Source organism: Abramis brama, assembly GCF_963993115.1.
Source record: "Abramis brama genome assembly, chromosome: 22".
NCBI classification, from domain to species: domain Eukaryota; kingdom Metazoa; phylum Chordata; class Actinopteri; order Cypriniformes; family Leuciscidae; genus Abramis; species Abramis brama.
In genome coordinates, this window is record NC_139984.1 from 11,822,696 (window position 1) to 11,845,253 (window position 22,558).

General features: G+C 38.1%; 2 protein-coding genes across 5 annotated transcripts; both read right to left on the minus strand.

The window, feature by feature from the left end:
* Nucleotides 1–1,981: 1,981 nt before the first annotated feature.
* LOC311072760 (uncharacterized protein) lies at nt 1,982–10,373 on the minus strand. Of its 3 annotated transcripts, none has more exons than XR_014604052.1 (4): nt 10,144–10,373; nt 9,935–10,026; nt 2,434–9,589; nt 1,982–2,088 (listed from the first exon to the last, which is right to left on the minus strand). XR_014604052.1 is itself a non-coding variant. In XM_084097986.1 (2 exons), the coding sequence occupies exon 2, from the start codon at nt 8,924–8,926 to the stop codon at nt 3,032–3,034; it is 5,895 nt and encodes a 1,964-aa protein (XP_083954112.1). In that variant the 5' UTR covers nt 8,927–9,589; nt 9,935–10,373; the 3' UTR covers nt 2,097–3,031. The 3 variants fall into 3 exon arrangements, 1 of the variants encoding a protein (XP_083954112.1); XR_014604053.1 differs by having other exon boundaries at nt 2,434–2,525; nt 2,643–9,589; nt 9,935–10,373; XM_084097986.1 differs by lacking the exon at nt 1,982–2,088 and having other exon boundaries at nt 2,097–9,589; nt 9,935–10,373.
* A 2,520-nt stretch (nt 10,374–12,893) lies between these two features.
* LOC311072763 (uncharacterized protein) lies at nt 12,894–22,075 on the minus strand. 2 transcript variants are annotated; one of them, XM_084097990.1, is made up of 11 exons: nt 21,859–22,075; nt 19,672–19,821; nt 19,198–19,350; nt 18,625–18,774; nt 18,065–18,217; nt 17,691–17,840; nt 17,189–17,338; nt 16,648–16,800; nt 16,260–16,412; nt 14,475–14,624; nt 12,894–13,147 (listed from the first exon to the last, which is right to left on the minus strand). In XM_084097990.1, the coding sequence occupies exons 1-11, from the start codon at nt 21,938–21,940 to the stop codon at nt 13,143–13,145; spliced, it is 1,449 nt and encodes a 482-aa protein (XP_083954116.1). In that variant the 5' UTR covers nt 21,941–22,075; the 3' UTR covers nt 12,894–13,142. The 2 variants fall into 2 exon arrangements, with proteins under 2 accessions (XP_083954116.1, XP_083954117.1); XM_084097991.1 differs by lacking the exon at nt 14,475–14,624 and having other exon boundaries at nt 21,859–22,069.
* Between the last annotated feature and the right edge of the window lie 483 nt (nt 22,076–22,558).

Genomic DNA, 22,558 nt, shown 5'->3' on the forward strand with positions numbered 1-22,558 from the left:
TCAACACAGCGGTTCCCATTCTGCGGCTTTATTCTGATGAATCAGCTGACCGCCAGAGGTTGTTGCGTGATGTGTTGTGCTTCACAATCTGAGGCAATAAGGGCAGGCGGAGTGATGGAGGGACTCGTAAGGGCAGATGGAGTGATGGAGGGACTCGTAAGGGCAGGTGGAGTGATGGAGGGTCTCATCTATGGCACCATCTCCAGGATTCAGCTCTGGGCTCCTCATCCTCAGTGCTCACACCTGCTGACATTTCAGATCCTACAAAAATGCACAAACATAACACAAAAGCAGTCATTTTAACAGCACAATGTCATTTGATTTCAGTATTATTTAGAAGACAAAAACGCTTTTTTTCACAAATTATCTTTCCTTGCAGGTCCTGCTACACCACAAAAGCTGTGCAGCAAATGCACAGAAATCAAGAATCAGAAAAGTGCTGTAATAGCTCTGTTTGAAATTACGATAATTAAAATAACCTACAACTTAATATTTAAATAGTAGTTGTTATTCATTTCTGTAGTGTCACTCAAAGCCTTTGATGGCAGCATTCAGCTTCATGAGCCACTCTCCACTGGATAAACACACACGTGTTCATCTGACCCTGTAACATCCAGACAAGATTCACATTACCTCTGTGATTTACGAGCTCAACACTACATTTACATGTTGAGGTTGTTTTAACCTTTTATCCAACATAAATGTTCCAACTAATGGACAAATAAAATAGATACATTATGTTTAGTTACTTTATAGATTTGTTCTACATAATAGCACACATAGGCTACATCACTCAGATGTCTATTTCATATACTGCAATACTTATTGAAGATTTTCCTGTCAGATGTAAATAGACATTTAAAATAAGCATCTTTAAGATGCAAGTAATATGGTTTATGTAAATCCACTTTAGAGACATAACTTACATGTCCTTACTGGAGCTCCCCTATTATCTATACATAATAAAACGTGTTTTTACAGCAAAATCACAACTATAGGCCTACTATACTGTGTAACGTCTTTACACCTTCAACAATTCAACAATTTACTCTACAGTAGTTTAACACATGCAATTTTAACACAAGGAACCGTGTTTACTCACATTTGAAAGCACCCGCGTCGCTGATCTCTGCGATGTTTGATAATGACGTATCCTCTCCCATGGCCTCCTGGGATAGAAGAGTATCCATCGGTTGAGCACTTGATAATCTGTCCGAAAGGAGTAAGCCATCCGGGAACTTCTCGCCTACTCTTTTATGAATACTGATGTTTCGAACGTACTGCTTCCTTCACGTACTGTTTTCGCCTACTATATAGTAGGAAAGTAGGCATATTCGAACGCACTTAAGTCCGAATCTCGCAATAATTAGTACAGGTAATTCTCGCCTACTCTTTTGGATTCGTACATACTTTTTCACTTGCCTACTCTTTTTCCCATACTAAATAGTAGGGAAGTATGCGGTTTCGAACACAGCCCTAGTTTACTTCTCAGTTTGTTCATTAGTTCAGTCATCCTCGTTTCCTCCCTGTTTGTCTCCATGGTTTCTAATTGGTTCCTTGTTTCAGGTGTGTCTTGTTATTCATCACATTAGTTTTCTTTGTTTGCCATGTGCTTATATGTCCTGTGTTCTCACCCATTCTCTATTCGTCCTCATTTGTATTAGGTTTTGGCTGTGTTATTCCTTGTTCTTTTCCAAGTTTATTATTTTCAATTGCTAAAACACATTTCTTGAAACCATCCCTCACTTTCTCAAAACCTTAAACACAAAACCAAATTTTCAATCTACTTTCAGAGAACCTCTGACTCTTCTGGCAAAATCAAACAATTGCCTCAAAAAACATTTTATCTGTGCTCAGATTCAAACAATGCTTTCAGATCATGCAGTCAATATTATAAACACTACAGATCATTCCTTAGACACTACATCAAAAAATGGAGAACACAGAATCCAAAGCATGCAGTTACAGAAAAAAGTAGGTATTGTAGCGGCCCCTTGGATATATTCATCAAAACGCAGAGAGTTTCAAACGGGTGTCATTTTATTTCTTCCTCTCAACGAGCACCATGCACCATGAACACCGTGAAAACTACAGAAGAAACAGAATAATTACAAAATGCTTCTATGTAGCTTTACAAATAAATTGCACATACATTATGTTCACATATAAATCATGTTTACACACAATACAAATAATTTCAACAGATGACCAATATGAAATGAAATGAAATATGTTTTTAAGCCTTTATGACAAATGGAATATCACATGCTTCTTTTAGTTGAAATAATATATTATAATTGGTCACAGAAATATGTTTTTATATTGATGACATGTGCAATAAACCCATAAACAAATGAAGTATTGACATTCTCTTTCCTGATACAAAATCTCTTTTTGATAATACAAACTCCACACATTTTACACACTTCATACCTCATTCCGCTTCTCCAAGGGCGCTAATTCAAAGAGTTTCCGCCATCAGCTACCATGCTCTCTAACTCGACACACCATCACAGTTTGGAGTTCTTAAAAAAATAACATGTACGAGCAATACAAATATAAATAAATCACAATGTAAATTCTCTTTACAAGATTCAAATGGATGAGCACGATAAATAATCAAAGTGGTTACAAGTTTTTACCGTTCTTCCGACGACGCGCGAGCACATTGTGCAGAGAGTGTAACAGGAAGTTTTAGCGTCATAAAAAACATCCGAACTTTCCGAAGAAGAAGAAGAACGGTGCTTTTCAAAATAAAAGCCAGAACAGATAAGGTGACACTGTCGAACTATAATGTCTTTTTAACATATAAAAATAAAATATTATATATTTTATAAACTGTGTAGGAAAATATTGTGTTTTATAAGACATTTACACTCCCACCAAATCCTAGTACAATGAATGAACAAATATACAAAGAGTAAGTGAATTGTGCAGGATTTCTTGACTCTAAGAAATAAACAGCCTGAAGTTAAGCTATCAGAGGTGTAACAGAGCAGTTTGTGCAATGTTATCAATCGCTTTTTTCTAGTCAGTTCTCTAGGAGGAGCACCAATTTTTTGATTGGTCTCTCAATAACTGAGGGCTTGGAGGGAGGATCTTGTTTTTTATGAGGTTTCCTCTCCCCAACTTGCACTTTAACTCTACGAACCAAACCATCACTACTTTGAACAGTCTCAATGACTCGTCCAAGTTGCCACTGATTTCTTGGGAGGTTGTCGTCTTTAATAATGACAATGTCATTCACTTGGAGGTTGCGTTGAGGTGAGTGCCATTTCTGTCTCAAGGATATGTTCAGCAGATACTCCTTTTTCCAGCGGCTCCAAAACTGTTGAATGAGATACTGAACTCTCCTCCACCTCTTTGTCGCATACAGGTCCTCCTTGACAAATACTCCAGGAGGAGGAAGAGCAACTTTAGATTTCATCATAATGAGGTGATTCGGTGTTATAGGCTCCAGTGCCTGAGGATCATTGATTCCATCCACTGTTAACGGGCGGCTGTTAACAATAGCCATGGCCTCATATAGCAGTGTTCTGAGGGAGGCGTCATCAAGTCGACCTGGGCACTGTGCGAAGGTGGCATTCAGCACATTTCGAACAGTTCTGATCTGGCGTTCCCAGACACCACCTGCAGGACTGTCAGAGGGAGCATTGAAGACAAATTCGCACTGCTTCTCAGTCAGGAAGATTTCCAGTAGCTTAGTATCACACTGTTTAAGTGCTTCCTTGAGCTCATTCCTGGCGCCAACAAAATTAGAACCTTGGTCACAGCGAAGTTGTTGAACAGCTCCTCTCAGGCTGATGAAGCATCTCAATGAGTTGATGAATGAGTCTGTTGACAAATCTTCGAGCATTTCAATATGAACAGCTCTAGAGTACAGACATGTGAAAATTAAGCCATATCTTTTGTATTCTTTGCGGGCTCTCTTTACAATGAAAGGACCGAAACAGTCCATGCCACTGTGCGTGAAAGGTGCTGAGGCTTCGACGCGTTCTGCGGGAAGCTCGGCCATTTGTTGTCTTTCTGTCGGCCGTCGCAGTTTTCTGCAAAGCACACAAGTGTGTATAAGCTTGGCAACCAACTTGCTCCCACCAATTACCCAGAATCCATTGGCCCGAAGCTCCATTAAAGTCTGGCTTCGACCCTGATGGCATGTTTTAGCGTGGAAATGAGACACAATCAGCTTGGTGATGTGGCTGTTATTCGGTAGGATGACTGGGTGCTTGACTTTGTGACAGAGCGATGACTCTTTCAATCTCCCACCAACACAGAGAAGTCCTTCAGACCAGATAGGGTCGAGACGGAAAATAGAGCTTGAGTTTGGAAGGTCTTTTTTACCCTGAAGCATCTTTATCTCCTGGGGGAAGGCTTGCTGCTGTACGATCTTAATCACTTCGTCTGCAGCCTTCTCACGCTCCTTAACAGTCACATACTCACTGTGTTGTTTCTGTTTAGAACCCAACCTCTTGATTCTTGCCACCACCTTAATAATTGTTGTCCAGGAGGAAAACTGACTCAAACGCCTGAGGATGTCATTGCAGTTTTTGACTTCTGTTGCAAACACCTGAATTGTCTTGACTTCAGGATCACCAATGAGTAATTCTGATGGAGCGCTGGGTGTTAAAAGTAAATTACTCTCCCAGAGAAATTTTGGTCCTCGCAGCCAGTTTGTTGAATGAATGTCTGAAGCACAAAGACCTCGGGAAGCATGATCAGCCGGGTTTTCTGCGGTGTCCACATAGTGCCACTGACTGGGATCACTATTATTCCTTATCAGCTGAACACGGTTTGCAACAAATATGTGGAACCTCCGGGCATCATTGTTAATATACGCAAGCACAACTTGTGAGTCTGTCCAGAAAACCTCTTCATCAATCTTTATGTCAAGTTCACTTTTTAACATGACACTGACTTTCGTAGAAACCACAGCTGCTGCGAGTTCTAGTCTCGGGATACTTAAGACCTTTGAGGGTGCAACCCTTGCTTTCGCCAGAACGAGACTGCAATGGACTTCATCCTTGTCATTTTTGAGCCTGAGGTAAGAACATGCACCGTATCCCACACAGCTGGCATCCGAAAAATGGTGCAACTCTACTCTGACAATGTTATGGAAGTCATGTGGGTGGTAACATCTCGGAATTGAAACCTCTCTCAACCTCTGAAGCCCAATTATCCACTCCTCCCACCGTGGCCTCATATCTTCTGGGAGTGGATCATCCCATCCGATGCCTCTGTGACACAGCTCTTGAAGTATACGCTTTCCAGTTAGGCTGAATGGAGCGATGAATCCAAGAGGGTCATAAAGAGAGGCAATGACAGAAAGGCAACCACGCCGGGTTGAAGGCTGATCTTTCAAGCTGCTGCTAAAACTGAAAGTGTCAGTTTCAGTTGACCATTGAATGCCGAGTGCACGCTCTGATAGTGTTGGATCCAGTCCTAGAGGTTCGATGGTTGCTGCTCTTTCTGAGGGATCTAAGCAGGTGAGGGCTGCTTCCTCATTTGAGTTGAATTTATGGAGGCGTAAACCTCCTCTTTTGCACAACTCCTGTGACTCAATGATCAGTTTCTGGGCTTCCTCGACTGATGGGACGCTGACTAGCCCGTCATCAACATAAAAGTTTTTCTCCACAAATGTTGATGCTAGTGGATAGGTAGCTTTGTGTTGCCGCGCAAGATGTTTTAAGCCAAAGTTGGCACATCCTGGAGACGAGGCAGCTCCGAAGAGATGAACCGCCATCCTGTATTCCTGTGGTTCCTTCTCCAAATCTCCACCTTTCCACCAGAGGAATTTCAGATAATTCCGGGATTCAGGAGTGACGGAGAACTGATAAAACATTCTTTCGATATCACAGATGATCGCTACGGCCTCCTTCCTGAAGCGGCAGAGAACTCCTACCAGAGGATTGATAAGATCAGGCCCAGTTAGCAGAGTGTCGTTTAGAGAAACACCATGGAATTTGGCTGAACAGTCGAATACGACTCTCAGCTTGTCTGGTTTTCTGGGGTGATAGATGCCGTGATGCGGAAGGTACCACTCAGTCTCTCCTGCAAATGTTGTAGGGGCAGGCTCTGCGTCACCCTTGTTAATTGTTTCTTCCATGAATGTTTTGTATTGATCATAATACTGTTTATTGGTCTTTAATTTCTTCTTAAGACACTGCAGGCGAACTGTGGCTAGCCTCTTGTTGTTTGGTAGGTTGGGTGGACTATTGCCCTTGAAAGGGAGGGGCATCTCATAATGTCCGTCTTTCTTCTGCGTGATGTTGTCACTGAGAAACTGTATGAATTGAACATCGTTCTGGGACACATATTTATCTTCATAAGTTCTCTCAGTGAAGTCTGATTCTAGGGCTTTTAGAACATCTGTCGCCGATGGAATTGGCAGTTCTTTTACTGTGAGCCGATGCACAAAGCTCTGACTTCCTTGTCTGTCTAGGTGAGGATTTGATGAGCCTATGATACTCCATCCTAGTTTTGATCTCTGTGCAAACGGTTGATTTTTGTCTCCAATGATAACCTCAAGAGGAGCTAGAGCTGCTGGACAGTCATATCCAATCAAGAGCCCTACATCACAGTCTTGAAGGGGTGGTAGCTTATCTGCCAAATGTCTGAGATGAGGCCAGAGTAAAGCTGTTTCCTTCGTTGGGACGTAAGACTTGTCCACCGGGATAAAGTCACGGCTGTAGGCTTGCTGTAATTGGATGTGGTTCTTAGAGTGCAGTCCTCGTACTTGTAGACCATGGATGTTCTTGCTAGATATGATTGTATCAATAGCCGTCATAGTACTCAATTTTAATTTTACTGGTTGGGCATCAACATTCAGTTTGTCAAGTACATCTTCTAAGACAAACGTTGAGTCACTCTGTGTGTCCAGTATTGCGTACGTAAGTACTTCTCTGTGTGGCTCTTGTATTGAAGACACAAAGACTGGGACGATACTTGAAGTAGCTGAAGCACGTTGTGTTGATGCATGTGATACGACCTTGTGCATTTCCAAGCTTGCATGGTTATCTGTGGAAGTGGAGCTATTCGTTGTTGCTTCCACAGGTCTTTGTTTCCTGTCATCATGCAAGCAGGTTGGGTGACGACGGCTGCATATGTTGCATGTGTGTCGTCTCTTACAATCTTTGGTCATGTGACCCTTCCTCAAGCACCCAAAGCAGAGCCGATTTTCACAGATGAATGTCTTTTTATCTTCACCACTCTTTGCTGCGAAGGTGGGACACTTGGTGATGTTATGAGCTTCACTTTTACAGACGGAGCAAGTTGATTTTGGTTTACTGCTGTTTGTTTCTTGTCTCTCCTGAGTGAAACTCTTAGTTTGCGTATTTGTGTTGAGAGCTTTGGCTCTCTTTGGTGATCTTTCATCTGTGGCCTTGAAGTTCATCAACAATGGAGAAGCAATAGGGTTACAGGCTATCCGTGCCTCTTTGCTCAGGAACTTTGTGAAGCATGCAAGATCTGGATAGCTTCCGGATGAGTCAAGTTCCTCTACAACAATTCGACTCCACTTGCGCACGATCCATTCCGGTAGTTTTTTGAGCAACTTGTGGTTTTCCTCACAATCGTTAAGGATAGCTAGTCCTTTGACGTGGGGAATCGCCTCAGTGCAGCCTTGGAGGAAGTCAGCAAACTCTTGTAGTGCAAGTGGATCATTTGTGTTGATCTTTGGCCATCTCATGAGCTTATCTCGGAAAGCCTTTTGTATGATGAACGGGTTCCCATATCTGTCTTGTAAGACTTTCCATGCTCCATTGTATGCGCTTTCCGAATCTCGATAAAAGAAACCTTCTACAGCTTTGCGCGCCTCTCCAGCAAGATAATTTTTTAGATAAAACATCTTCTCACTTGGTGGGAGGGGTTTTCTGTCAATAAGAGCTATGAATGACATCTTCCAATCTGTAAACTGTAAAGGGTCACCACGGAACATGGTTGGTTCAGGGACAGGCAAGCGGTTCATACTTAATGAGCTGGCGATTGCTTGTGCTAGACTGACAGACTCCTGGGACATTGTCACCTCCGGAGCAGTTTGATGAGGTTGGAATGATGCAGCATCAGGATTTAATCGAGGTTCAGATTCCTTTCTGTAGCAAGCAGAGTTAGTTGCGACATTAATCACCTCATCATGGTTCTCAAACCCTTCAAAATCGTCATATGCTCTCACACGAGCTGCTGCTATGGCAACATCTTTTGCTGCTTGTAACTGCTGCAATTTGGTTCTCTCTTGTTCCAACTGTTGTTGCATTTCCACCTCTTTTTGTTTCATTTCTACCAACATTTTCGCCTCTTTAAGTTTCCATTCACCTTCTAACTTCTGAAGATGTGCTTGCTGTGCTTGGATTTCTTTCATGGCTTTTGATTGTTCCAGCTTAGCTGCAAGCTCGGCTTGTGCATCTACTCTACTGCTGTGGGTACTGGCTGAGCTGGAGTGGTTGCTTAATCTCTCCGGTGACTCCACGGAGCTCACCGTTTCAGTTTTAGTGTGGCCAAAGACAGACCCGTATTCAACTTTGTTTAATGTTTCTCTTACCCTTTCCTTCTCAAGTTGATCATTAAATTCTTGGTTAACGGTCTCTAGACGGATACTTATGAGGTCACAAATGTCTTTTGTTAGTGTAACACAGGCGTCCATTTTCTTTACGATCTCTGGTGTGGTGTTACTGTTACGAAGTATAGGTTCATACTGCTTGCTTACGTCATCACGCTTTGCTTGAATGTCTTGCTGTAATTCAATAAGGTCTTCTGATGAACAGAGGGTTTTTAATTTTGTCCTAGTCTCCCTTGCTACATGCTTCCAAGCATCATAGGACTTGTTAAATGCTTTCTCACGTTTTCTGGTGTCTTGGTCATGCATCTCTTGGCCTTTCTCCGTTAGCTTTCTTTCACGTGAGCTAGACCTGCATGGGGTGTCTTTAAGTGACATCTTGTTTGTTTGTACTGCTGCTTTAAATCGAGTGTAACCTTTGATTGTTCAATGCCTGAATTTTCACTTGTAAGCTGTAGTTATCTTTTACCACAGAGTAATGTTTATGCTGAGCATTAACAGATTATGGACATCTAAAGGATTTTTAGCTTAAAACAGTAACAACAAAACTCACTTTCTACCTTTTCATAAATAGACATTACCCAAGCGCATGAGCTAGTTTCTTGAAATAGTCACCAGTTTTAGAAGCGTTAGGAACTTGCAAGATATTTTGACCTTATAATACCATATCATTATTTAAGTCACTTCAGTTATGCTGCAAGGATGTGTGTAGAAATTGTCCCTTTTCAGCTTTTTTGCTCCTTGGCACCCAGTGTCTCTTTTTGCAGCTTTAGCTGTACCTTAAGCATGCTGTCCATTTTAAGTCTTGCCTGGGTGCATGAGTTGGATGCAAGCGAAGTAAACTGGCTGGTATTAGGTTGGTGGATGGACCTCAGATGTGATGGCGTCAGCTTCTCACCAGGGATGGCAGGGCTGGTGCAGCGATGAGTTTTCACTGTAGCGGCCCCTTGGATATATTCATCAAAACGCAGAGAGTTTCAAACGGGTGTCATTTTATTTCTTCCTCTCAACGAGCACCATGCACCATGAACACCGTGAAAACTACAGAAGAAACAGAATAATTACAAAATGCTTCTATGTAGCTTTACAAATAAATTGCACATACATTATGTTCACATATAAATCATGTTTACACACAATACAAATAATTTCAACAGATGACCAATATGAAATGAAATGAAATATGTTTTTAAGCCTTTATGACAAATGGAATATCACATGCTTCTTTTAGTTGAAATAATATATTATAATTGGTCACAGAAATATGTTTTTATATTGATGACATGTGCAATAAACCCATAAACAAATGAAGTATTGACATTCTCTTTCCTGATACAAAATCTCTTTTTGATAATACAAACTCCACACATTTTACACACTTCATACCTCATTCCGCTTCTCCAAGGGCGCTAATTCAAAGAGTTTCCGCCATCAGCTACCATGCTCTCTAACTCGACACACCATCACAGTTTGGAGTTCTTAAAAAAATAACATGTACGAGCAATACAAATATAAATAAATCACAATGTAAATTCTCTTTACAAGATTCAAATGGATGAGCACGATAAATAATCAAAGTGGTTACAAGTTTTTACCGTTCTTCCGACGACGCGCGAGCACATTGTGCAGAGAGTGTAACAGGAAGTTTTAGCGTCATAAAAAACATCCGAACTTTCCGAAGAAGAAGAAGAACGGTGCTTTTCAAAATAAAAGCCAGAACAGATAAGGTGACACTGTCGAACTATAATGTCTTTTTAACATATAAAAATAAAATATTATATATTTTATAAACTGTGTAGGAAAATATTGTGTTTTATAAGACATTTACAGGTATATTGTAACAAAGTACACATAAAAAAGCATTGTAATGACAATGTACAGTAGTAAGCAAGTTTAGAACGCGTACAGAGTCCATGCAGACGGATGTAGATACAAACAAATGTCTTTCTTTATTACTTGTGCTCCATTAAACATGATCTCAAAACTTCTTGTGGCCTTTCCTTGTTCACATGTACACCCAAAGCCATACCTTGCAGACAGCATAAGACTAAAATCTACCTTGCTAGCTACTGTGGTCAAAAACTGTGTGATTCCCAATTACCAACGCACACACTTGTTGCTCAGGTGCTCTAATTGTACACAGTCACAGCGCCACACAGTGGACAACAAAAACTTTACCATACAACAAATGGCTCCTACACATTATTCAGTACAATACAATACTTGCATGCAGTAAACAATTTATTCACCTTACTCCTATTATCAACGGCAACGGTTTTGGAAAGCCATTACATAATGTATTTAATGTCTGTATATTCAACACATACTGTGAAAAGTGATCCAACTGCAAAAGCCAAACAGGTCACAGTGAAAAACTCTAAATGAAAAGCATGATACAGTCACTCAGAAGAGTTGTGAACTTGTGCAACTGCAAAATCATGGTCAGTGAGAGACTTTGATTCTGCTTCAGCATCATGTCTTCATGTCTGATCCGGCCGGAGTACTTTGTCCACATCACAGATAATGTCATCTCTGCAGGCAAAGGGAAAAACCCTAAAGCCAGATCCAGCCAACATTCTCCACACCTTGCTCTTTCTCGTCCTCATCCTCATCCTCTTCCTCCTTATTCACCACCTCTTACTCATTCTCTTCCTCCTCTCCCTCTTATATTGTTTATATTGTATATTGTACCATCCATTGTTGGTATCAACATTCAGTGCAACATTTTGAGTTTGTAAAAGGAAATGCTTCAGCTTTAACTTTTCTGACTGCAACTGTGCATGGATTGTGCAGCTGCCTGAAATCAAGCCAATCTGAATTTAAATTTGTTTTCCTGTTATGTTTGTTATTTTGGCGTGCCCCTTCCTGAAATCATTTAATATTTTTGAACAAAATCATTATATTCATATTAATCAATGCTTAATCAAGAAATATGAAAGAGAGGGGAAGGTCTGAAGCATGTAACATCACTAATGTTATTAGCTGTGTGGTTTTGTTTGTGTTGAATGACTGTGCCTTGATGGGACAATTCCACCTTTTGATCTTTTCTTTTTTAGACTGATTATTTAAGAGTTTTTTTTATTCTCTGTCCGGGAAGCGGGACAGACAAACATTTATTGCTGCGGTGGCTTTTCGGCCCCCCATTAATGGGCTGACGGCCGTGTTGGAATGCTGAATAACGGTAAATGCAGTATACACTTTATTGAGGCCAATCGCTTATGAGTTTGATGCAATTAATACACGAAAATTGGGTAACTGTACTGCAGATGTTTTGTTTGTTTGTTGGTTTTATATTACGGGCTGTATTGATGTGTACTTACGTGCATGATAAAGAGGCTGACCTGCCACTGTTTCTTGTATATATTTATGTTTTATATTGTGGTTTGTTTTTCTTTTATTTGATATTGATGATTAATGTGATTATATTAAATATTGTTTGTCATTTGCTTTTTGTTTCTGTGGTACTGCTCTCCTCTTTTTGTGTGTTACAGTGACTCCGGCCTGCATCGACATTAAACCTCCCTCAGCGTAGGTGATTTGGGTGGTGTGGCACTGCTGTGTGGTGTGTACTGGAAGGTTGGCACTGAAATGGTGATTCTGAAGGTTCCTTCTTATTTGCGGTGTAGGCTATGCTGTGGGTTTTCTTCTGTGTCTAAAGGTGGTAGGAGGTCCATAAGAGCAGGCCCGACCCTCTTGCAGTCTTGAGGAGAGCCATTTCCTACTTCTATGGATTCTATTGTTGACACGTTTTAACATTTGATGGTCCGTGTTGTAACAAAATTGTTTTATTTTTAATGAACTTTATTTGTTGCCTAGAATCAAGTATTGTGATCTACTAGGGCTCCGACTGCCTTAAGAGGTGGTGTAGTCAGCTTATATTTCTTACACTTACGAGAAATTGTCACAGCAGCTGCTCAAGTGAGCGCTGAGAAAATGGCAGATAGTGTACTACTCCCTGAGGGCAGAAACTATGGTAATACAGGACTGTCAATCAGCAGCAGTGGGCAGGGCCTGAGCAGTATGATGTCAAAAAGGAGTGGGTGGATTTTTATCACTGTAGAGTGATTGGGTTCACACGCTGCCAACACACATTTATGTCCAAAACACAATATAAAAGTGGATTTTGCATAATAGATGCCCTTTAATTTAACCTGGTGTCTCCTAGACACCTACAATTTTGTACTCTATTAGACGTCTCTCCACAGGTCTCTGGAGTTCCACTTCAGCACCATCACTTAGGAATAAATAAGATCTCTAGTGCTCCACTTCAGCACTATCACTTGAGAATAATAGTAAGATCTCAAGTGTCTAACCTGACTGACAGACAGACTCCAAATGATGCCTTTGAATAAGCTTTAATCACTGCCAGGAGGACCTCATATCAAATCACAGAGAATACCACCGGCAAAAAGAATACAACAGTTAATATAGGATAGGTACATGACAAAGGTAACATGACTCATTACATAATTTCTCTAATATGATTAACACTGCATGTACAATCACAGGTGTTGAGCAGCATTTCTGTCCGGCAGGGCACTGACCATCACGGGAACAGTATTCGGCACACACTGGATTCCCTTCAGTTATGCACCTAGACTGTATGGATAGAGATTCAGATTTAGTCTGGCCCTTTAGTGGGATTAAACATCATATGTACATCACAAACACTCAGGACATGAATAGCTAGTTTTACTTACTGAGTGAATTGCATTGAGTATTAAGTTTAAATATAAGAAATTTCTTGGATACCCCCAATATGAAATGTTAAGTGAATGAAATGGACACTAAATAGAACATCATATTATTATAAAACATTGTACACTAATCTATACTATTTTAATGTTGCCGTGGGACAATGTGAGAGACACCTATTAACTTAAATATTATCATTACTATAGTGGAACAACAAAACACAATAGATGGTTTAGAACTTTTAATATTTATTGCACAGACCACAACTGGCCAACAAATAAGTCTAAAAATAAATAATGCTTCTTAAGAAATGTACAATATACATACACTAGTGCATATAATTAAAATGATAAAAAAAAAGTGATTCCTCACAATAGTAAGTTTAACAAAAAGTGCTCTCAATATAATACTGAACAGTGTACCAAAATAAATAATAATAATAATAATAATAATAATAATAATAATAATAATAATAATAATAATAATAAAAAAATAGAATCTTTTGGAGGGTTATTTTTATAACCTACAGAGAATGTCATCAGAAGTTATTTTAGCCAAATTCTAGTCGTGTTTGCCGCACGTTCACAACCGGTCAAACAAATATGTTTTCTTTGAACGTTCCCTGCAGGTTGTTTTGGAGTTTGTTATATAAACTAATTAAAACATTGCATATGATACCGTGTACTTGGAGGCCAACTGATTTTTCTTTTGATATTAGTAAACCAAAATTGGGAACAGAGCTTGTTTCCAGTCTATCAGTTAGAAATAGGAGAGCAAAAAGATCCGGTTCTCCGGTTCTTGTGACAGTTCTTGCGTGAACGTTAATAGACCTATTACATACCCAAGTCAATGCATTATTCTTTTCTTTTTGTATTAGTGTTTAAAATATTTAATTTACAACTAATTATATTGATTTAGATCTTAATTTATTACGATTTTTTTTTTAATACTTACTGGGCGAGGCAGCTGACTTACTGCAGCTGATGCAAAGCGTAGGTGAAATTATTGAAGAAATCCCTGTCTAGGCTCTTCCCCGGTACGGGTTGTGTCGAGCCATTCGTTAGTTGTTAACGATAATAAATATGTTAACATTAGTTTCATTAATTTGAAACTTTTATGCTTCCATCTGAGGCCATTTCCCCCGATGCCTAAATGTACGAGACCTTACACCTGACGTTGAATATAATATAATATAATATAATATTAATATAATATTATAATATAATAATACCTGTAACTGGAGCCATACACTGAAGTCCACATCCATTGTTGCAGCATTTCTCATTCTTGGGACACTCACGGTCATTGGCACATGACGCAAAACGTATCCGGGCACACATTTCTGGTTTATATTTTCTCCTTGGACACACTCCTGGCTTTACTGTTATACAGACACATGACAGAGAAGCCTTATCACTGAATGCTGAATTAATTTTTCACTGGGGTTTTTGGTTCTTTTGCAGTTGTAGGCTGTAAGGACCTTTGAAATAACTGAAATCATTTGGCCAAGTACATGGACATGTACGTAATGCAGTCAAGACCTGCCTGAAACTACTTTAGCCGTGTGTTTCCCTGAAAATAATTGCACTCCTTAGAATCTTCGGCAACCAATCAGATTCAAGCATTCAACATCCTATAGTCAGGGGTGCGTCTATAGTTGGGCTGGTCTATGGGGTGCAGAGTAGGCTATGTCAGGCATATGGGCCCAGGATGCTAGGGGGGCCCAAATCACCACTTTGGTCCATTACTTTTTTGTGATTTGGTTTTCTTACATACACAAACATGTTAAATCAGATTCAAACATTCAACAGCCCCGTGGTGAACTTGAAATAATGTAAATGTAAAACTAATAAGGTATTTAAATGTATTATTAAACGTAAAAAAACGATCGTCGCAATAAGTGTAGGATATTGTGATGTCAAAACATTTGGTAGCCTAACTAAACATAATTTTATTAAGTTTAGTGACACCGTTACGATGTGCATCGTGCAGTGACTGGCTACTGCTTTTATTATTGCTTGATACAATTTTTACAGTTTCAATTCAATTCTTGTGGTTTGATTCCGATCTTGATTCAATATCTCGATCTTGATAATAAATAGTAGATGCATGTTAATTTTTCTCAAGAAAGAAATTCTCACATAATGCTGTAAACAGAGCTCTGTCAGCTGGCATTATTAAAGGCTTAAAATAACTCGAATGAAATATGCTGCGTTTTTTATTATAATAACTTTTTATTTTTTAATGATACAAGTAAAAATAATAAATATGTAATATAGTGCACATATTTAGCAAAATACTCATTTATAGGCTACTAATACTAAATATATTATAAAATACTAATTTTTCTAGCCAACTAACATGCTATGGTCATTAAATGGCTTTCCTGAGGTAAATGTGTGACATTGTTCTCCAGCTGTTTTATTGACCTTTTTCCGTGGTTGAAAAACACTGATTGATCGATAGCATGTATGATGCATTTACATTTTGATAAGTTGTACTGTATCTACCTTTTATAGTTTTACTATTAACTAGTAGTAAAGAGAGATGATCGGTTCACGTGCCGCTTGAACTGAGGTGCTACAGCGATGTCACATTTAAAAGCGGCAAAACGGTATTTATTGTCTGAAATTCGTAATAAAATTCACAGAACCTGAGACTTGAGAATTAGTTTCCTATCATAAGTAACCTGCTCTGTCTTGTCTGTCGGTGTCAGTGTCCTCTTTGCTTGGCGATTTGTTTCTGTGTGAGAAAATGGATGTGTGGCGTGAGAGCGTGTGAAAGGGGTCAATTGCGTGAGTGGCAGCTCTGTGTTTAAGTTGCTAAGAGTGGTTGCTAGGGGTGTTGTCTAGTAATACATAGAACCGTTGGGTGAAGCAGTCATAGCCGTGTTTTATCGTGAATAAAACACAGCTATTGACCATTCAGAATCAAGGACTGAAACTAACGGTTTTATAATATAATATAATATAATATAATATAATATAATATAATATAATATAATATAATACAATACCTGTAACTGGAGCCATACACTGACGTCCACCGCATGCAGTTCTGCAGCATTTCTCCTTTTTGGGACACTCACTGTCATCGGCACACAACTCTTCACCCTTCTTGATACACCTTATTTCTTTAAAGTTTGTTCTTGGACACACTCCTGGCTTTACTGTTATACAGACACATGACAGAGAGAAAAAAAAATAAAATAAAAAAATAAATAAACCTGATATATTGAAGAGCACAGGTGAGGTGACATTTATCACAAGTTTTTATGAAGATTGTTTTAAGTTCACTTAAATTATAAGTTGTTATATTTTTTGAAAGCCTAATACAATTTTAAAATTGATAGCTTTTAATTATACTGTAATGCTGAATGCCTATAATTAAATAAAATATCATACCTGTAACTGGAGCCATACAGTCAAGTCCATTACACATAGTGCTGCAGCATTTCTGATTGTCGGGACACTCACTGTCATCGGCACACAACTCTTCACCCTTCCTCTTACACTTTACTTCTTCATAGTTTGTTCTTGGACACACTCCTGGCTTTACTGTTATACAGACACATGACGGAAAAAAAAAAAATAGCCCTGATTTATTGAAGAGCACAGGTAAATGTGATAGTTAATATGAGTTTTTGTGAAGATTGTTTTAAGTTAACTTAAAATTATATTTTTTAAAGCCTAATAAGTGTTAAAATTGATAGCTTTCAATTACACTGTAATGCTGAATGCCTATAATTAATGACTAAAATTAAGAAAAAAAAAAAAAAAAAAAAAAAAAATCAATTTCATAGACATCAGGATCAGTATTGGTATCAATAATGCCGTCTTTCATAAAAATATGCCATTATACAAATATTTGAAATGTTGCTTGACCACACATAATATATAATATAATATAATATAATATAATATATAATATAATATAATATAATACCTGTATCTGGTGCCATACACTGAAGTCCACATCCATTGCTGCAGCATTTCTCATTCTTGGGACACTCACGGTCATCGGCACACGACACGAAACGTATCCAGGCACACTCTTCTGCTTCATATTTTGTGCTTGGACACACTCCTGGCTTTACTGTTATACAGACACATGACAGAGAAGCCATATCACTGAATGCTGAATTAATTTTTCACAGTAAAAAAAAAAAAAAAAAATCCACTGTCACAGTCTTTTTTACAGGGGTTTTTGGTTCTTTTGCCGTTGTTGCTGTAAGGACCTTTGAAATAACTGAAATCATTTGGCGAAGTGTTATTATAGACATGTAATACGGTCAAGACCTGCCTGGAACTACTTTAGCCGTGCGTTTCCCTGAAAACGCATTCAAATGGAAGGGGGTTCAATTGTGCTTAATTACAGAAAATATGCGATTAATTAGTTAAATTGTATCGATTGACCGCATATAATGTAATGTAATGTAATATAATACCTGTAACTGGAGCCGTACACTTATGTCCACCACATGGAGTGCTGCAGCATTTCTCCTTTTTCGGACACTCACTGTCACCGGCACACAAATCGTCATCCTTCCTGATACACCTTATTTCTTCATTTGTTCTTGGACACACTCCTGGCTTTACTGTTATACAGACACATGACAAAAAAAAGTAAAAAAAAAAACAAACAAAAAAAAAAAAGTAAAAAAAAATAAAATAGCCCTGATATATTGAAGAGCACAGGTGAAGTGACATTTATTACAAGTTTTTATGAAGATTGTTTTAAGTTCACTTAAATTATAAGTTATATTTTTTTAAAGCCTGATACAATTTACAATGCTGAATGCCTATAATTAAAATATCATACCTGTAACTGGAGCCATACAGTCAAGTCCATGACACATCGTGCTGCAGCATTTCTGATTGTCGGGACACTCACTGTCACCGGCACACAACTCTTCATCCTTCATAAAACACATTGTTGTTCCATCGTTTGTGATTGGACACACTCCTGGCTTTGCTGTTATACAGACAAGACGGAGAAAAAAAAAAAAATAGCCCTGATTTATTGAAGAGCACAGGTAAATGTGATAGTTAATATGAGTTTGTGAAGATTGGTTTAAGTTAACTTAAATTATATTAGTTGTTATATTTTTTAAAGCCTATTTTTTTTTTTTTTAATTGATAGCTTTCAATTACACTAATGCCTATAATTATTGACTAAAATTAAGAAAAAAAAACAAACAAAAACAATTTCATAGAGACATCAGGAGCAGTATTGGTATCAGTGATGCATTCTTTCATAAAATTATGCCATTATACAAATATTTGAAATATTGATTGACCGAATAATATAATATAATATAATATAATATAATATAATATAATATAATATAATATAATATAATATAATATAATATAATATACCTGTAACTGGAGCCATACACTGAAGTCCACATCCATTGCTGCAGCATTTCTCATTCATGGGACACTCACTGTCATCGGCACACGACACGAAACGTATCCAGGCACACTCTTCTGCTTCATATTTTGTGCTTGGACACACTCCTGGCTTTACTGTTATACAGACACATGACAGAGAAGCCATATCACTGAATGCTGAATTAATTTTTCACAGTAAAAAAAAAAAAAAAAATCCACTGTCAGTCTTTTTTACAGGGGTTTTTGGTTCTTTTGCTGTTGTTGCTGTAAGGAACTTTGAAATAACTGAAATCATTTGGCGAAGTGTTATAGACATGTAATACGGTCAAGACCTGCCTGGAACTACTTTAGCCATGCGTTTCCCTGAAAACGCATTCAAATGGAAGGGGGTTCAATTGTGCTTAATTACAGAAAATATGCAATTAATTAGTTAAATTGTATCGATTGATCGCACATATGATGTAATGTAATATAATGCAATATAATATAATATAATATAATATAATATAATATAATATAATATAATATAATATAATATAATATAATATAATATAATACCTGTAACTGGAGCCGTACACTGACGTCCACCGCATGCAGTTCTGCAGCATTTCTCATTTTTGGGACACTCACTGTCATCGGCACACAACTCTTCACCCTTCCTGATACACCTTACTACTTCAGAGTTTGTTCTTGGACACACTCCTGGCTTTACTGTTATACAGACACATGACAGAAAAAAAAAAATATTGTAAAAAAAATAAAATAGCCCTGATTTATTGAAGAGCACAGGTTAATGTGACAGTTAATATGAGTTTTTGTGAAGATTGTTTTAAGCTCATTTAAATTATATTAGTTATACATTTTAAAGCCTAATAAATGTTTCGATAGCTTTCAATTACACTGTAATGCTGAATGCCTATAATTAATGACTAAAATAAAATAAATAAATAATAATTTTCATAGAGACATCAGGAGCAGTATTGGTATCAATAAAATATTTTAAATATTGATTGACCACACATAATATAATACCTGTAACTGAAACCATACACCGAAGTCCACATCCATTGTTGCAGCATTTCTTATTCTTGGCACAGTCACTGTCATCGGCACACGACACGAAATGTATCCGGGCACACACTCCTCCTTCATATTTTGTGCTTGGACACACTCCTGGATTTGCTGTTATACAGACACATGACAGAGAAGCCAAATCACTGAATGCTGAATGTCTTTTTCACTGGGGTTTTTGGTTATTTTGCTGTTGTTGCTGTAAGGACCTTTGAAATAACTGAAATCATTTGGCAAAGTGATATAGACATGTAATGCGGCAATTTCTGATCTAAAACAGTTTCTACACCAAATTTGTGTGTGTGTGTGTGTGTGTGTGTGTGTGTGTGTGTGTGTGTGTGTGTGTGTGTGTGTGTGTGTGTGTGTGTGTGTGTGTGTGTGTGTGTGTGTGTGTGTGTGTGTGTGTGTGTGTGTGTGTGTTCCTTTTGAAAGACCTCTAGTATTATTGTCCATAACTAATTGAAACTCACTGAAAGCAGGCGACACAGACACAGACACAGACACAGACACAGACACAGAGCATCTGTATCTTCCAGCGAAGCGTCTCTCGACTGAACGGCACGACTGCCAGCTTCCTGGAGAATGACCGGCCACTAAAGAGCAGGTTATAATCAGGGCAAGGGCCCCTGGGCTTAAGTATATGTTTGGGCCCTAGCAACACTACAAATGATCTCAACTAGAACATCATTATGGATCACAAAAATGTAAATATGCTTTGAATTTCCTAGACCAATAAATGCATTAACATGCCATGCCTAGCCCAGCGAAAGGTTAGCAGTGATGTATAATTAATACAATAAAATACTGGATGTACTCTGAGTTGAGAGAAGATCAAAACCATGAAATAACACTTGAGCAATTAAAGGAATAGTTCACTTTTAAAATGAAAATTCTGTCATCATATACTCACCCTCATGTTGTTCCTAACCTATATGAATTTATTTCTTCTGCTGAACAGAAAGGAAGGTATTTAGAAGAATGTCAGTAACCAGACAGTTTGTGGGTCCCATTGACTTCCATAGTATATTTTTTTCCTACTATGGAAGTCAATGGGACCCAGAAACTGCCTGGTTACTGACATTCTTCTAAATACCTTCCTTTGTGTTCAGCAAAAGAAAGAAATTCATATAGGTTAGAAACAACATGAGGGTGAGTATATGATGACAGAATTTTCATTTTAAAGTGAACTATTCCTTTAAGGCAGAGATGAACAGTATTTTTTTTTTACTTTGTCATATCTGTGTTCTCTTAGTATTATGTCTCATTTCTTAATTTGAATCAAATTCAATCAGAATACAAAGACAATGTGACATGGCAATTACCGGCACTCTCAAAAAAAGTTTTGGCCCAGAAAACGAGTGACATCGCTTAGAGCACTTTTAATATTTTTGCAGCATTTGTAAGTCAGTTATTTTGCAATATGCGTCAAGTTCACATATTTATCTGCTTCATATCAAAGTAGTTTAGAAATCTACTTTATCCCTAAACTGATCTTAGTGTCATAAAAAAAAGTGCGTAACGTAACCAATTTTGTGAAACGGTTAGTTCGAGTCCTTGATTCTACAGCTGACCGCTTCAACCAATGGTGCTACTCATGGTAAGCGTTTTGCTTTTATTTGCTTTACCCCGGGCTTAAAGTAAAAAGATGACTGTGAAAATAGCAGTATCAATTGGTGAGTATAGTACAGTTGGTGAGATACTACATTTTCATGTCAATTCGTGTTCATTTTGACTACGAGCATGCGCTTACTTTAATTCAGCGTGTGCAACACTGCAAAAATAGACTGGGTGCGGAAACGATCGCTGCACTGCTGTAAACGCAACAGGTGTTGTGCCAAATTCTGACCCCCGGTAATAATTAATTTTCAGGGAGTTGAAATTGGGCACAACACCAGACAACATCCGCATGCAGTGTGAAAGCTGTTAACATGAACGTTACGGGGAAAATAGACACCGCATACGCACTGCACAGTGAAACAGGCGTCAACCCTTTCAATATAAAAGTCTTCTCTATTGACTGACTCAGATAATATTACAATTTATATACAAAGTTTAATTTACAAAGTTTTCATCTTTCACTGGTCACCTGAACTATTGTTCATGCATTTCTTCAGGCTGCGTAATTAAGTTAAAGAACATGGATCTCACCTGTGGTTCCTGGAGCAGCTTCTGTTGTGCTCAAGCATCCAGACAGACACAATAACACAGCGCAATACACTCGAGCTGTCATCCTCTCCAATTACGATCATACAATGAACTGCTGGGAAATCATGCTTGTCTCAGGACGAGAGAGTATTTAAGTTAGCGCTCAACCAATGGCGGGATGATCTGTTTTGGAGAACAATAGAACACACCCGCATGTTTTAAAAAGTTCCAATGAGGTCAGAGAGTTCTGATACAAGACAAGCTCCAGGCTATGATGCCAATCGGGAGAGCTCTAGGGCCTCTGCTATATGAATATGATGCCAAACTGGGTTTTTTTTTTCTTCCAGAATAGCCTACACAAACTAGTTTTCCCCCCAAGGAATTTTGAAAGAAAGAAAGAAAGAAAGAAAGAAAGAAAGAAAGTTTTTCGATGTTTCCTTATTCGTTGAATTTAACCCTATACACTACTGGTCAAACGTTTTAGATCGGTAAGATTTTTTTATGTTTTTAAAATAAATCTCTTCTGCTCACCAAGGCTGCATTTATTTGATAAAAACATAAAAAAAATTAAAAAAATAAAAATAAATAAAACATTATTATTGTGAAATATTATGACAATTTAAAATTACTGTTTTCTATTTTAATATATTTTAAAATGTAATTTATTCCTCAGATGAAAGCTGAATTTTCAACATAATTACTC

What these genes read in the sequence shown, in the direction of transcription:
- LOC311072763 (XM_084097990.1), bottom strand. Translation starts at nt 21,940, where the DNA reads ATGACAGCTCGAGTGTATTGCGCTGTGTTATTGTGTCTGTCTGGATGC. An exon ending in AGCTGCTCCAGGAACCACAG is followed by an intron (nt 19,822 to 21,858) that starts GTGAGATCCATG and finishes TCTGTATAACAG; the next exon opens with CAAATCCAGGAGTGTGTCCA. An exon ending in GTGTACGGCTCCAGTTACAG is followed by an intron (nt 18,775 to 19,197) that starts GTATTATATTAT and finishes TCTGTATAACAG; the next exon opens with TAAAGCCAGGAGTGTGTCCA.
- LOC311072760 (XM_084097986.1), bottom strand. Translation starts at nt 8,926, where the DNA reads ATGTCACTTAAAGACACCCCATGCAGGTCTAGCTCACGTGAAAGAAAG.